Source organism: Panthera tigris, chromosome A1 (genome assembly GCF_018350195.1).
Source record: "Panthera tigris isolate Pti1 chromosome A1, P.tigris_Pti1_mat1.1, whole genome shotgun sequence".
Lineage (NCBI taxonomy): Eukaryota > Metazoa > Chordata > Mammalia > Carnivora > Felidae > Panthera > Panthera tigris.
Window position 1 is genome coordinate 203,289,168 of NC_056660.1, and position 14,330 is coordinate 203,303,497.

The 14,330-nt window shown below is 42.8% G+C and overlaps 1 protein-coding gene across 4 annotated transcripts in view; it reads left to right on the plus strand.

Moving 5' to 3' along the window:
* The first annotated feature begins 880 nt into the window (after positions 1-880).
* PAIP1 (poly(A) binding protein interacting protein 1) overlaps positions 881-14,330 on the plus strand; it is a 32,593-nt gene continuing 19,143 nt past the window's right edge. Inside the window, exons 1-3 of one of the 4 annotated variants that reach the window (XM_042995179.1) lie at positions 881-1,089; positions 2,461-2,630; positions 11,386-11,571. In XM_042995179.1, coding sequence (XP_042851113.1) covers positions 2,532-2,630; positions 11,386-11,571 — 285 coding nt within the window. In that variant the 5' untranslated portion in view covers positions 881-1,089; positions 2,461-2,531. Of the gene's footprint in view, positions 1,090-1,510; positions 1,868-2,138; positions 2,261-2,460; positions 2,631-11,385; positions 11,572-14,330 lie in introns of those variants that run through there. The other 3 variants (XM_042995156.1, XM_042995160.1, XM_042995170.1) reach the window with 3 other exon arrangements.

Below are 14,330 nucleotides of genomic sequence, written 5' to 3' on the forward strand. Positions count from 1 at the left end.
TTTTGCCAACAATCAACAGCATGAATCATTTATTTATGATTGCCGTAATTAAAGCCATTCTTCTCACTCATTTAGGTGAAGCTGTTAATATTGTTTTTATTAGTAAGAAGAGAAAATGCTTAACATGAGTTTTGTTCCTAATTGAAATGATTCTCAAGATGACAAGATTGAAAAACATTAAACCTGACTTAATATAAAGGGCTACAATCAGAGTTTGTGAGGATATTTCAGTATAACAGTAAAGAAATGAATTTTCTCTCCTTTTCATTACTTACATTCATTCTTCATTTGGCTGTCACAGCACCAGACCTGACAAAAGCAATAATTTACACATAAGTAATGTCTAGAACTTTGCTGTGCAATGCGGTAGCCACTAGCCACATGTACCTATTGAACACCTGAAATGTGCCAATCCCAACGGAGACGTGCTGCAAGTATAAAATACACATTGTGTTTTAATTAGTACGAGAAAAGGGAAAACATCTCATCAACATTTTTTGTATTAGTTACATGTTGAAATACCATTTTGGATATATTCGGTAAAGTAAAATAGATTAAAATAATTCCACCTGTTTTGTTGTTTTTTTTTTTTTTACTCGTTAATGTGGCTTCTAGAAAATTTGTAATTACATAAGTAGCTTGCGTTTGTGCTCGCGCTATATTTTTATTGGACGGTACTGGTACACGACGAAAAAGAGGGTAATTTCATTGAAAGGTAGTGCATTTTGTGAACATTTCCGGACGGGAAGAGAAAAGAGAGAAGACTAAAGCCTGGGCACAGTAGGTAGGACCTACTCTGATAACTACCTTATGTGAATTGAAAGGGGCGGGGGAGAGAGGTGCATTTTGATTGCGTTCCCTCCTCCCTCCCCCGCGGCCGACCAGACAGGTGGCGGAGCTTCTCCCGCAGCGGTCCTTCCGGGCCAGTCCTCGGGCCGGCCGGCTCCGGGTCATTGAACACACCTGCGCGCCCACGGAGGTGCGCGTCCGCGAACCCTGGCGCTGCCTCCACGCCCCCTCCCCCCGTATTTTTATTTTCCTGGCATCAACCGTCAGTCTCGCACTTCTCTACCGAGAGGCACCGCGTAGGTAAGGCCTGCCTGGGGTGAGCACCCCTCTCTGCTCTCGGCCCGCCCCGGGGGGGGCCGAGATGCCCTCGCCCGGTCCCCGCGTCGGGCAGGGCTGTCCGGCGGCCGGGAGGCCACTCGCCGAGCGGCCTGCTGGGCCGCGGCTCCCAGCCCGCCACGAACCGCAGCAGACGCGGAGGACGCGCCCGGGGCCTCCGGGCCGCGGGGGGCCGCTGTGACCCGCCTTCGCCCCCGCCGCGCCGAAGGCGGGGGAGCCGGGTTTGGGGGAGAATCGAAAAGCGGAGGGCAGCCGCGGGGGGCGGGCGCTCTGGAGCGGCGGGTTCGGCGGGTGCACCGGCTGCTGTCCGCTCCGCCCGAAGCGCCAAGGAACCGCGCAGGGGCCCGCAGCCCTCCTCCTCCATGAGGCCCGAGTGAGCGCGGCGGCGAGAGCCGGCCCGCGGCGCCTCCCCCCCTCCCCGCGTCCTCTCCCGAGCGCAGCGGCAGCGGCCCCCGGCGGCGGAGGAGGAGGAGCATGTCGGACGGTTTCGATCGGGCCCCAGGTGCTGGTCGGGGCCGGAGCCGGGGCCTGGGCCGCGGAGGGGGCGGGCCTGAGGGCGGCGGTTTCCCGAACGGAGCGGGGGCTGCTGAGCGGCCGCGGCACCAGCCGCCGCCGCAGCCCAAAGCCCCGGGCTTCCTGCAGCCGCCGCCGCTGCGCCAGCCCAGGACGGCCCCGCCGCCAGGGGCCCAGTGCGAGGTCCCCGCCGGCCCCCAGAGGCCTCCCCGGCCCGGGGCGCTCCCAGGTACGGAGCCGCTCTAGGGGACCCTGTCCTCCTGGGCCAACGCTTCCCCACGGCCCTTGGCGCGCGGCAAGGCCGGCGCTCTTTTTCCTTCTAACCCCCCCCCCCAACCCCCCCGTTCCCCGAAAGCGTTCCCCGAGGGGCCCGGTTGCTCCGGGGTGGGGACGGGCCCGGAAGGGGGTTTGGAAGGTGGCTGCCGGAATCCTTTGTGCGCCCCGGCTGGGGGGAGGGGCCCAATGCGCGGTCTCTGAGTTCTGCCGTCCGGGGAGGAAGTAAAAATCGCCTCCCCCTTCCCAGCCTTGGAAAGGGAGACCTTACGCGTGCAACCACCTCTTTTAACTCCTTAAAAACGAAAAAAGGAAAAAGAAAGCTCTCGAGCATTCATTTAGGAGGCAGGTATGGCCATAAATGAGCTAAAGCAGCCTATTGTTCCTTTTTGCAGGCTTTCTGTATATATCCTGGCGATAACCTTAATATTCGTGACAGTTCTTGTTTAACTCTTAAAAACCAGTCCTTCTCCTGTGGCTTTTCAGCAGATAGTAAGTTGCTATACAAAGGAATGAACGCATCTAACACCCCGTTTTTTCCTTTCTCAGAGCAAACGAGGCCCCTGAGAGCTCCACCTAGTTCACAGGATAATATCCCACAGCAGAACTTGGAGTCAGCAATGGCTAAACCCCAGGTGGTTGTAGCTCCTGTATTAATGTCTAAGCTGTCTGTGAACGCTCCTGAATTTTATCCATCAGGTTATTCTTCTAATTATACAGTAAGTATGCCTTTTTACTACAATTCTGGATTAATATTACTGGAATAACGTGATTATTACTTTGTCATTAATCGGCATGCTGGAACTTTCTACTACACATAAAAACATCATGAATTCTTTACACTCTCGAAGAAACCAGACAGATTCAGGAATATGTTTTGTGGTTTGTGATGTTCAAAATATCCATGTAAATTGAGAGTAGACCTTTTTGTCTTTTTTCACTGTATTCCCAGTATGTATAGAGTATTTCTAGCCTAGTAAAGGATATACTTCGGGCACTCTCAATATATAAAACTAAAATTTGTGTCCAGGGCCACCTGGGTGGCTCAGTGGGTTAAGCCTCCGACTTCTGCTCAGGTCATGCTCTCAGGTTAGAGAGTTCGAGCCCCTGATGGGGTTCTCCTTGCTGTCAGCACAGAGCTGGCTTCCCATCCTCTGTCGTCACCCCCCCCCCCCCCACCCCGTCCTGCTTCTGTGCACTCACTCACACTTCCTGTGGTTCTATTTCAAAAATAAACATTAAATTTTAAAAAAAACTATATTAAAAAAAATAACAAAATTTGTGTCCAGACTAAGTGGATGATCTATAGAATAATGGCCTGGCAAAGCTGATTTTAAATTGGATTTTAGCAAGATAACTGAATATTCATTGGTAGTTTTAGAGTAAATTAAACCATAGTTATGCTGCGGATTAATTTGAGGTAAGTTTTTTAATGTTACACATCTGGACTCTGTTATGTTAAAACAAGTGTTTCTGGTTGTAATTAACTAAAGAAACGTAGGAGGTTTTGATAAAGTGTTTACACAAGTATGAAAAACTTTTAAACTTTCAGGTTCATTTTTGTCAATAACTTAATAAACTGAACTCCTTTTAAGTGGGAGAAAACACAACACAATTGGGAATATGTCCTGGGTGAATGCATAGCAATTGATTGTAGATAAGTGGGACAGGAACCATTAGAGGGTTAAAATGATAATACTTTAGCACAGAAGTCTTCTCTTTCCTAATTTCTTAGTTTTACTGACATTTAACCCAATAGTGTACATAAAGGTTAGCTCAAAGTTTTACAAAATGAACGCTTAAGCGACCAGTGTCCAAACCAAAAAAAGGAACATTAACAAAGCTCCCTATGTGTCCTCCTAATCATTACTGCTCTCCAGGTTAACTACTATTTTGATTTACAAGTTTTGCCTGTTTTCAAAGTTTATATAAAAGGACTCCTACAGAATATATTTTTTTCACTTTTTTTTGACATTCAAATTAATCCATGTTTTAGCTTATAATTGAAGACTTAGTCTAGCATTCTATTGTGAGAATATACCACAGTCCCATCTTGTCTGTTTTTAACATTTTTCCCCTTTGTCTCCTCTAAAATTTTTTTTAATCTTGAGGCTTCACGCCTAGCGTGGGGCTTGAACTCATGACCCTGAGATCAAGCGTTGCATGCTCTACCAACTGAGCCAGCCAGGCACCTGTTTCCCTTTGTCTCTTGATAAACATTTGATTGTTTCCACTTTGGGGCTATTGTAAATGGGGCTGCTATTCTACCCATGGGTACGTACCTAGGAGTGGAATTGCAGGGACATAGGGTGGTCAACTCATTTTCCCCCCCAAAGGTTTTAAGTAATCTCTACACCCAGCATAGGGCTTGAAGTCCACATCAAGATCAAGAGTTTTATGCTCTACCAACAGAACCACCCAGTTGCACCGGTAGCCAACTTTAATGGAGATTGCCAAATAGTTTTCCAAAGAGAATGTTCCAATGTACACTCTGAGTAGTATGTAATTTCCACTTACTCTGCTTCCTTGTCAGTATTTGGAAATTTCTGTTTTTAAGTTTAGCCATTCTGGTGGGTATGTGGTATCTACTTGTGGTTTTTTATTACATTTTAATGTTTGCTTATTTTTGAGAGAGAAACTGTGAGTAGGGGAGGGGCAGAGAGAGAGAGAGAGAGAGAGAGGCAGGCAGGCACAGAACTTGAAGCAGGCTCCAGGCTCCAGGCTCCACACTGTCAGCATAGAGCCTGATGTGGGCCTCTTACGAACTATGAGATCATAACCTGAGCCGAAGCTGGATGCTTAACCCACTGAGCCATCCAGGTGCCCCACTACTTGTGGTTTTAATTTGTGTTTACCTGATAACTAATGATGGCACACCTATTTTGTTGCTTCTTGGGTGGGGGGCAGTGCTTTCCTTCCATATTTGATAGAAAAGGTATGGAAAAACTGTACCCCATGTTTTAGAAACTCCATGCATCTTAGACTGCCGTAGGAAAAAGCTTTGGTGGGCATCTGGATGACTTGGTCAGTTGAACGTCTGACTCTTTGATTTCGGCTCAGGTCGTGATCACATGGTTCATGAGTTCAGGTGCCGCATGGGCTCTTGGCTGACAGCAAGGGGCTTGCTTCAGATTCTCCCTCTTTCTCTGCCCCTCCTCCACTTACACTCACTTGCTCACGTGTGCACGCTCACATGCTCTCTCTGAAGATAAATAAACTTAAAAAACAAAAAAAAGCTTTGTGGCTGGGAAGGGGAAAGGATAGGCATTCAGAAAGAGCAGTTGATTTGATGTCAGTCATGTAAAATAGAAGCGAGGACAGCTTGGATTCTTGCCAAAAAGTTGTATTTGCCTCGGAGAGGAAAAGAACCATTGGAGAGCTGTGAGTAGTTGAATTAACTCTTGAAGAGCACTTTCTTTCAGACAGCCACAAACTGTTTCCCATTTGTCTCCCTGTTGGGCCATTTTATGATAGGGATGTGTTTTTTTGGTGGGTTTTTTTTGTGGTTTTTTTTTTGTTTTTTTGTTTTTTTCCAGAGTTCTGTACCAACTAGTTTACATAGTTCAGGTGACTCCTGGGCTACAGAGCCATGTTGGTCCACTTATTTTGAGCCATTGTCCTCTGTTAGGCCCTCCTTGATATCTTCTATTAGATTAGTTTCCTCTATGCTCAGTTGGCCAGAACAAATTGCAAACCAGAAGCCCATGGCTTGTGTGTGGCCTGCAGGTGTGTCGTCTTTGGCCCTCATTGTTTTTTCCTTTTTTCTTTTTTTTTTTTTTAAAGGCCTGTTTAATAACCAACCAGTACTTAAATTAGATGTTGCAAATCTAAATTTTCTGGTTTCTCTTAAAATCATAAGATAGGGTTGTACCGGACTGTTAACTTTGCTAGAGCAAAAAATTGTCTGCAGCTGAATGGAGGCAGCCACCTTGGATGGAATACGTGACCTCTAATTGCTCACTGGCTTGCCTCATTTGTTTGTAATCCACCTCTATTCTATAATCATTCAAGCTTGCTACCCCTGCTCTGGTGCATTCTCTAGTCTTCCTCATTTACCCTTTTACCCTCTATCAAAGGTAAGTGTTTTTCTCTGTCCACTTAGTCACAGAATGGCAGTATCCTTGGTTTTTCCCTGACTCTTAGGATAGGGTCTTGTGACAGATAACAGTAGCCATAATCCAAAGTTAGTTATATTCACTCACTCATTCAACAGACAGTTGGATTCTTACTGTGAGTCAAGCACTGGGGATACAGCAGTGAACAAAATAAAAGTGCCTTAAGTCTGCTTTGATATGCATGAAAATCTGGGTATCTTTGAACTGGATCTGTTCTCAAGTATTCATACTTTTTTCTGAAAGCCTTTATGATAGTTGCTTGTTGTGCTTTCTCAACCCTGCCAATATTCTGAACCCTTTTATCCTTGAGTCCTTCCTCTAATCCCACTGCTAGAATTTCCTGCTTTCTATGCTTTCTTACCAGGGAGTTGCTGTATCTGTCAACTCCTGGCTATTGCTTCTTCTCAGATCAACCATTACATCTTGAATATTTAATCACAGCTCACTTACGAGAACCAAAAATTCTACATAGGAATTCACAAAGCATTTATTAAACAAAAATCCCCACCTGTCAAAATCCCTTCTTTCTTCTAAGAATGTTCCCCTCAAGTTACTGCCTATTTGTCTTTTGCCTTTCAATAGTGATGTTCTCCTAAATGTAAACTTATTCACTGTTAGTACTATTTTACTTCTCAGTGATCAAACCTCTGTAGGCTGATCCCCCTATTTGATTTGGTACTATTTTTGTGACCTTTACTGATGCTCTTTGGGTTTTAAAATCTATCGTCCTCTTTTTATTTATTTATCTATCTTGAGAGCATGAGTGGAGGAAGGGTGAAGAGAGAGAATCCTAAGCAGGCTCCATACTGTCAGTGCAGAGCCTGACATGGGGCTTGATCGCTCATGACCTGACCTGAATTCAAGAGTCAGATGCTTAACCTACTGAACCACCCAGGTACCCCTAAAATCTATTGTCCTCTTAACCCTCATCTTAGTAGACTTTGACCACTGTGTGATCTGTGCAAGTCCCAGTGAGTCTGGTCCTGTGCTAGGGGCCGAGGGTACCTTTTCAGTCTTTTGGAAGTTCCTCTTATTTTTATAAAAACTGAATATTTAAGATACCGATTTTAATTTTTCCCTCTCTCTGCCTAGTGTTTCATTCCTAAGACTGCAACCATTGTTCTTTCAGATTTCAACTCCTAAGATTATTCTGTAGCATTTGCCTCTGAGCACCTCTTCTTTTTCCTTTGGCCACTGGGGCAGTGCTTTCTTCATCCTTCCAATTTGCAGATCATTCCTTCTTCACTCAGACTGTAGTCCCCTGAGGTTCTTCCCCCTGCCCCCCCCCCCCCCCCCCCCCACATTTTGTTACCTGCCTTGGTGATCCTACCTGTCACTTAGAATCTGACCATTGCCTGTCTACTGATACTGAAATCTAATTCTTTCTCTGAACTCCTGCCTTGTGTTTGTTTTGACTTGTTCATGAGGATCTCACATTGAAATTCAAGTACAAAAAAAGAATTTATCTTCCGCAAGCCTTTTTTTTTATATTCTAACTAGCTGTGTAGGCCAAAAACAGTATATTGACTCCTGTTTGTCTTTCACACTCTTGCCCCCTTCAAACTAAAGTAGTCTTGACTCTGCCACCGTCTAGGTGTCTGATCGGTTTCCTTTTATTCCTGCTGCTTTGGATTAAGGTCTTCTCTGTACCAATGTATTCAAAGTATCTTCCATGAAAAGTGCATTGTCTAACTGTCCCTCCTAATCTCTTGGCACAGAATTCTAAGAAAAATAAGTAAAACTTCATCCCTCAGCTTAAAAGCCATTTAACTCCACATTGAAGACAGATGAAATTTGTACTTGGAAAAATCTGGTACTAGAGAAATAATGCAAACACATCGGAGTGCTGGTCTGTCCAGAATACTCTGTGCTTCCTTTTTTGCTTGAAATGGCAGCTTGTGAACCAGTCCCCTGTAATGCTTATAATCAGAACAGTTCTACTCTCCCTTCTTTACTTTTGGACTTTGGGTTCTCTTAAAAGAGTTCTGCTTCTTTGAGACTGCATTTTTGCCACAGTGAGTGACATTTGATAGAAACCAGAAGTTAATACCTTCAGCTAGGACTTGTCGGATTCCTGCTTTTCTGTCAGTAGTAACAGGACACTCCAAATCTATAAAACTCTATGTCAAAGTATTTTTAATGTAAAACGTATATGTAGCTAATATTAAGTGTATTGTTTAATGTATGCATTTATAATGCTTAACTGCTTTCACAGTTTTATAAAACAGTGGTCACTATTTATAATATGAACATTCATGGACTCCAGAGCTGTTATCCCTTGTCTATCTTTCCAGAAATTTTCACCGTCTCCAAATCTCTTAAAATTAAGCTGTCCTAAAATACGGTTCTGTTCTTTGCATTTAACATTAGTGATTTCTGTATTAATAGATGTAAATCTATCGTGTTTAAGTGGCTATTTGATCTATTTCATGGATATAAGGTGGTGTATTTAGCCAGTTCTTTGTTGATTGTTAGGTGGATTGTTGGCAATGAATATTCTTGTACATATGTCAAAGTTGGATTTTAAGCCTTTGTCAGTTCCTTGGAGTGTAGCATAGAGGTTAGAACCACAGGGTTTGTTCTGTGCTCAGTTCTTCTGACTAGCTGTGTGACTGCACCAATTACTTAAGTTGGTACATGGTCTTTCCTTGTTCCAACCTTCTTTGCCCAGTGGTTTTTCCACTGGCTTTCAAGCCAGTCTTAGTGTGGTCCCTAAGATTGTACGTGATTTCCCATCTGCCTCATTGATCTTGTTAGCTATTACCCCCTCTTCAGTGTCTGTTCTGGCTTTTCTTAAAGGTATCAGATAAGCACCTATCGTCTTGAGGCCTGTGTGCTGTCCTTTTTTTTTTTTTTTTTCTTTTTTTTAAAGGTTTATTTTTGAGAAAGAGCACGAGCGGGGGAGGGGCAGACAGAGTGGGGACAGAGGATCCGGATTGGGCTCTGCTCTGACAGTAGCAAGCCTCCTGTGGGGCTCGAACTCCTGAACCCTGAGATCACTACCTGAACCGAAGTTTGACTTTCAACTGACTTGAGTCTCCCACGTGCCCTGGGGCCTATGTGCTTTGTAAGCCTACTTTCTAAGCCTCAGATATTTGTATGGCTGGGTTTATTTTGTTTTTCTTTTCGTCTTCAAATGAGATGTTAACTCTTCTGAATCCTTCCCTTTTTCTGTTTTTGCTTTTTTTTTTTATTCCAATATAGTTAATCTACAGTGTTATATTACTTTTAGCCCACCTTTTTTCATAGGATATCCTAACATGTGAATAATGTCTTCCATGGTGGAAGATAAGCTCCACTGGAGGAGGACTTTGTCTCCTTTGTTCATGCCAAGACAGTACCCCCCAGCACCTAGAACAGTGTTTGGCACTTAGTAGGAACTCAACGGTGAACACTTTTGAATAAATAACCAAAGGTGACTTAACTGCTCTGGGTTCGTTTCTTCCATCTGTGCCAAGTTTTTTAGGGTTAAGTGAGACAAGCTTGCAGAGCTCTTAACAGTGTCTGTCGCATATTATACATAGCTTATTAATCAGGGTATCCTCTTATATACCAAGAAGTGTAGGCTTTTATTCTGTTCTTCAGATGCTTTTAGGTGTGGTTCTTGAGGTATGAGAACATGACTGTGGCATTTGTAATGTTTTACTGTTTTCCCAGAAATGTAGAAATTTGCTGAACTCTTAATGCCTTACTATGTGCTAGTCACAGGTCTAGGGGCATTTACTCATTAACTCATTTAATCTTCAGTCATATAGGTGTAATGTTTATGATGAATAAATTTGAATTTCATCAATGTTAATTTCTTTATTTTAGAGTGGAGTCATTTTTAAAATTTCATTTTTTAATTTTTTTGATGTTTTTATTTTTGAGAGAGAATGCAAGCAGGGGTGGGGCAGAGAGAGAGGGAGACAAAGAATCTGAAGCAGACTCCAGGTTCTGAGCTGTCAGCACAGAGCCCAACGTGGTGCTTGAATTTGTAAACTGCAGCATCATGACTTGAGCCGAGGTCGGCAGCTTAACCGACTGAGCCACCCAGGTGCCCCTAAAATTTTACTTTTTTTTTAACTAAGCTCTGTACCCAACGTGGGCCTAGAACTCATGACCCTGAAATCAGGAGTCTCTACCAACTGAGCCATCCAGGTGCCCCTAGAGGAGAGTCATTTAATTTGCATTCAGTTTTGAGATCAGAACATTTAATGTATCAGTTTTCCTGCTCTTCTCAACAAATGCTATGAGCATGATATGGGCACGTGAATCTGCTCTTCCTGCAGTTGGTCTTATTTCCTTAGTGCATCTCATAGTACATGCAACTAATGTAAAGTAGCATCCCTTTAATTTTCCTAAGGAAAATTTGGACTCCTGATTTTTTTTTTTTTTCTTTTTCTTTATGCACTCACTGGCTTTAGAACCTAATCCCTTCATAAAATGCTTCTATGTTGTCATAATTCTTTCATGTGGTTTCTCATTTGACTCCTTTTAGAAAAGGTAAGTTTCATTAGCAGTATAATTCTTATTAGATCATAACTATTAAGCAAATTTCAGAATACTTTGGTTGGCGTTGGAGGCATTGCAAGTATCCGGGTTGATAATCACATCTGAAACCTTTTGCAGTACTCACCTTGTTCAGCCTCTTGCCATTTACTAAAAGACTGAAAATTACCAAAGGTGATCGTGGTAAAACATAGTTGGAAACTGCTACAGTCAAGGTTGGCTAGAAGCCTGGATATAGCAGCCCAAGTCTGCCAGTTACACTGTGGTGAAATTTGTAGTCCCTGAACTATATATTTCTCTGTCCTTGGGAATTAACAGATGACAGACCTTACTGGGTTCTTTTCTCAATATAGAAATTGTTAAATAACTGTAAGAATATAAAGAGTGTGATGACCCCCCACTCCTCCTCCCCCCCCCCCCCCCCCCCCCACCACATGGCCCCAACAGTTAGGTACCTGTGGCCTAACTGTGGGCATTCTAATGTCTCTATCTGTGGCCTCTTCTCCCTTCCCACTTTGAAGCAAATCTCAGTTCTTGTACCCATAAATAGATCAAAATCTTAATTTTGATATTGGTGTTACAATAAAATATTGGTTTAAATTTTGTCATTCATCTTATAAATCTGCCAGGGATGAGAAGACCATTTTCCACCCAGTTAGGTGGAGTCCTTCTGCTTTAATGTAACACTTTGGCTATTGGGGAAGGAAGAAGTTCGGTGGACTTAATTTTGCTAAAGAAAATAACAAATTTTATTGTGTGAAGGATCATTTGTTCTAGAGACTTCTCACCTTAAAGCTGCCTTAGTTTTATTTTAGCCAGTTGCAGGGATTAAAACTTTTTTTTTTTTTTTTAAACTTTTGATCTATAGGAATCCTATGAAGATGGTTGTGAGGATTATCCCACTCTATCAGAATATGTTCAGGATTTTTTGAATCATCTCACAGAACAGCCTGGCAGTTTTGAAACTGAAATTGAGCAGTTTGCAGAGACTCTGAATGGCTGGGTTACAACAGATGATGCTTTGCAAGAACTTGTAGAACTCATCTATCAACAGGTAGGTTGGCTGATGGCACGGGTGATCATCAGATAGCTTCCTTGAAGCCCAAGGGTGGTGTTGCTCCTTCAGGGAGGCCAGGTTCATGTTTCCTGGCTTCCACACTCCTTAACTCTTTAAGGTTCTTGGGAGCTCTCAAGTCTCTGTTGTATAAAATCCCTGTAGTGGGGATCTAGGGCTGGAGCCAGACTGGAGATTCAAGGCTCTGTACAGTCAGTCAGAAGGAATGTTAAGATATTTACGAAGAAGGCTAGGTAAGTATCCCACCTTTTTTCCATCCCACTCTGTTTCTAAAGGATCTGAAATTAACTGTAGTTCTTTTCTCTTAGGTGTTGAATTATATAGCACTTTTGGATTAAGAGAAAAAAATCATGGGAGAACTTTTTTGCCTCAAAAAGGAGTCATTTAAAAAAACCCATAAAACACTGTTGAGTCTTAACATTAATGCTTATATCTTAAATTTCCAAGGATTTACATCTTAATTCCGTAATTCTAGATTGTTCACACAAAGTTTAGTTTTGATCCTAGTGTATTGATCAGTGATACATTAAAGCTATTTTAAGGGGGGCAACTAGATAACACTAGATTTTGAAGACCAATTTAAGGGCAGTGTTTGAAACTGACCAAAAACAGTGGGAGGGGACTAGAATTATAAACACAAGTGTTATTTAAGTCATTGCTTGAAAGAGCAACTCGAATTTGGAGTATTTGGAAGGGTGATCATGGTGGCCGGTTAATTTGGAGTATATGGAAGGGTGATTATGATGGCTGGATAATTTTCATCCTACTTAGTGTTTCATTTGATTGCTTTTACAATTGGTTCTGGGTAGTTCGTGGACCCCTTGGTATTACCTGGCAACTCTCAGGTTTGGTACATGCCTGAGATTTTAGGAAGATAGAATTGCTCTATTTGTCCTCATACCTACTTTTGGCCTCTAGGTAGATTGCAAAGGATAGAAGAAAATGGAGAAATTATACTTCAAATTGCTTTTCTGGTTTCTCTTCTGTTTTAGTTTCAGCACTTCATAGGCTGCCTGGTTCTAGTTCTTCAGGGCTGGACAAAAGGATTGGAGCCTGACAAACTGCAGTTTTTGTGATTGTCTCAAAGCCAGTTCTTAGAATACGTATTACTTAAGTTTTGATACTGTGTCTGTGATACAGGTTTTTACTTGTTTTTAAATTTCATTGAGGGAATGTATAATAACAGAAGGCCTGTTATAAAAATGGCAGATTAAACCTACATATTCAACTTTGATTCCTCCCCTAATACTGCTAAAATGACGGGATTTTTAAGAAGCCATAAGCCTGTAGGGGCTGAGATGAGAAGAGATGGAGACTAGAAAGCAGGTGGGTGAGTGGTAACTGACTTGGCAGATCTAAAGTTGAATTCCAAGTCAGTGGGGAAAACTGAAACCCCCCCCCCCCCCCCCCCCCCAATTTACTGAGTAGAGCCTTTGGAAAGCTCTAGGACAAGGTTGGAATGAGACTAAAAAGATTGCTTGGAAATCTTTAAAAAAGAAAGAGAGACCCTCTCCCTCTTTTTGCACTGAGTAGCCAGTGTGAAGTTTTATTGTAACCCTTGAGAAGTTCTTGAAGGGAAGTACTCCACCAAAAAGAATTAAGCCAAGGACAAAGATGTAGAAACTAGGAAACTGCATTTTATTTATTTATTTTTTTTTTTAATTTTTTTTTTTTCAATGTTTTTTATTTTATTTTTGGGACAGAGAGAGACAGAGCATGAACTGGGGAGGGGCAGAGAGAGAGGGAGACACAGAATCGGAAACAGGCTCCAGGCTCCGAGCCATCAGCCCAGAGCCTGATGCGGGGCTCGAACTCACGGACCGCGAGATCGTGACCTGGCTGAAGTCGGACGCTTAACCGACTGCGCCACCCAGGCGCCCCGGAAACTGCATTTTAGAGGAGCGGCTAAGTGTATTATCTAGATGGTGGTGAAGGAGATCCCAAGATGATGGCCAGGCTTTGCTGGTGTAGGGCAGAAGGCTCCAGGCATGATTCCTGGTAAGGTGAGCATAGCTGCTGTGGTTGAAGATGTTAAGAAACTTAAAAACTTGTAAGTTTAGGGGTAACATCAATGAGACTTAAGTAAAGAACAGTGTAGAAAAATTAAGTCCAGGGAAAACAAAGTTGTGTAGGAAAGGAGAAATCTGTGTTATGTGGTCCAGCCATAAATGGAAACACAAAACCAATCAGATCATGGTATAACGACATTGGTAGGTGGAAAGATTGGCAAATAGCAGAATGGAGTGGTGTTACGTGAATATCCAGTGAAAACTGGATATTCCTTTTCCATGGTGGGAAACTCGTAAGAAATAATAACTAAACCGAAATCCCGGAGCATGGAGATACAGAGGTTGAAACCTTTTCAGCTGAAAGAATTGAAAGTGGTTGTCTGTGGGGTGTAAAGGTGAGGTGTAGTGGGGAAGTATGACATTTAATAACAAGCCTTGTAGAGCTTCTTGCCTTTTAAGTTCTATGTGATAATTTTAAAAGTAAACTAAAGGAAAACCGGCAATGTCCATAATGGGAAAAGTATGATTTTTGAATTTCAAGTCTTCTGTGGTACCAGATATGCATACGTGATCTCAGGAGAACCCAGTCTGTCTGCTGTGATAACAAGGGTCCCTTGTGAGCAATGAAATAATTAGAAATAAAAAGATCTAATTATAACATAGTCACTGTATGCTAGGCAATGCTAAACCTTTAACATGTAATGAATTAACTCACTTAATCCTCCATGG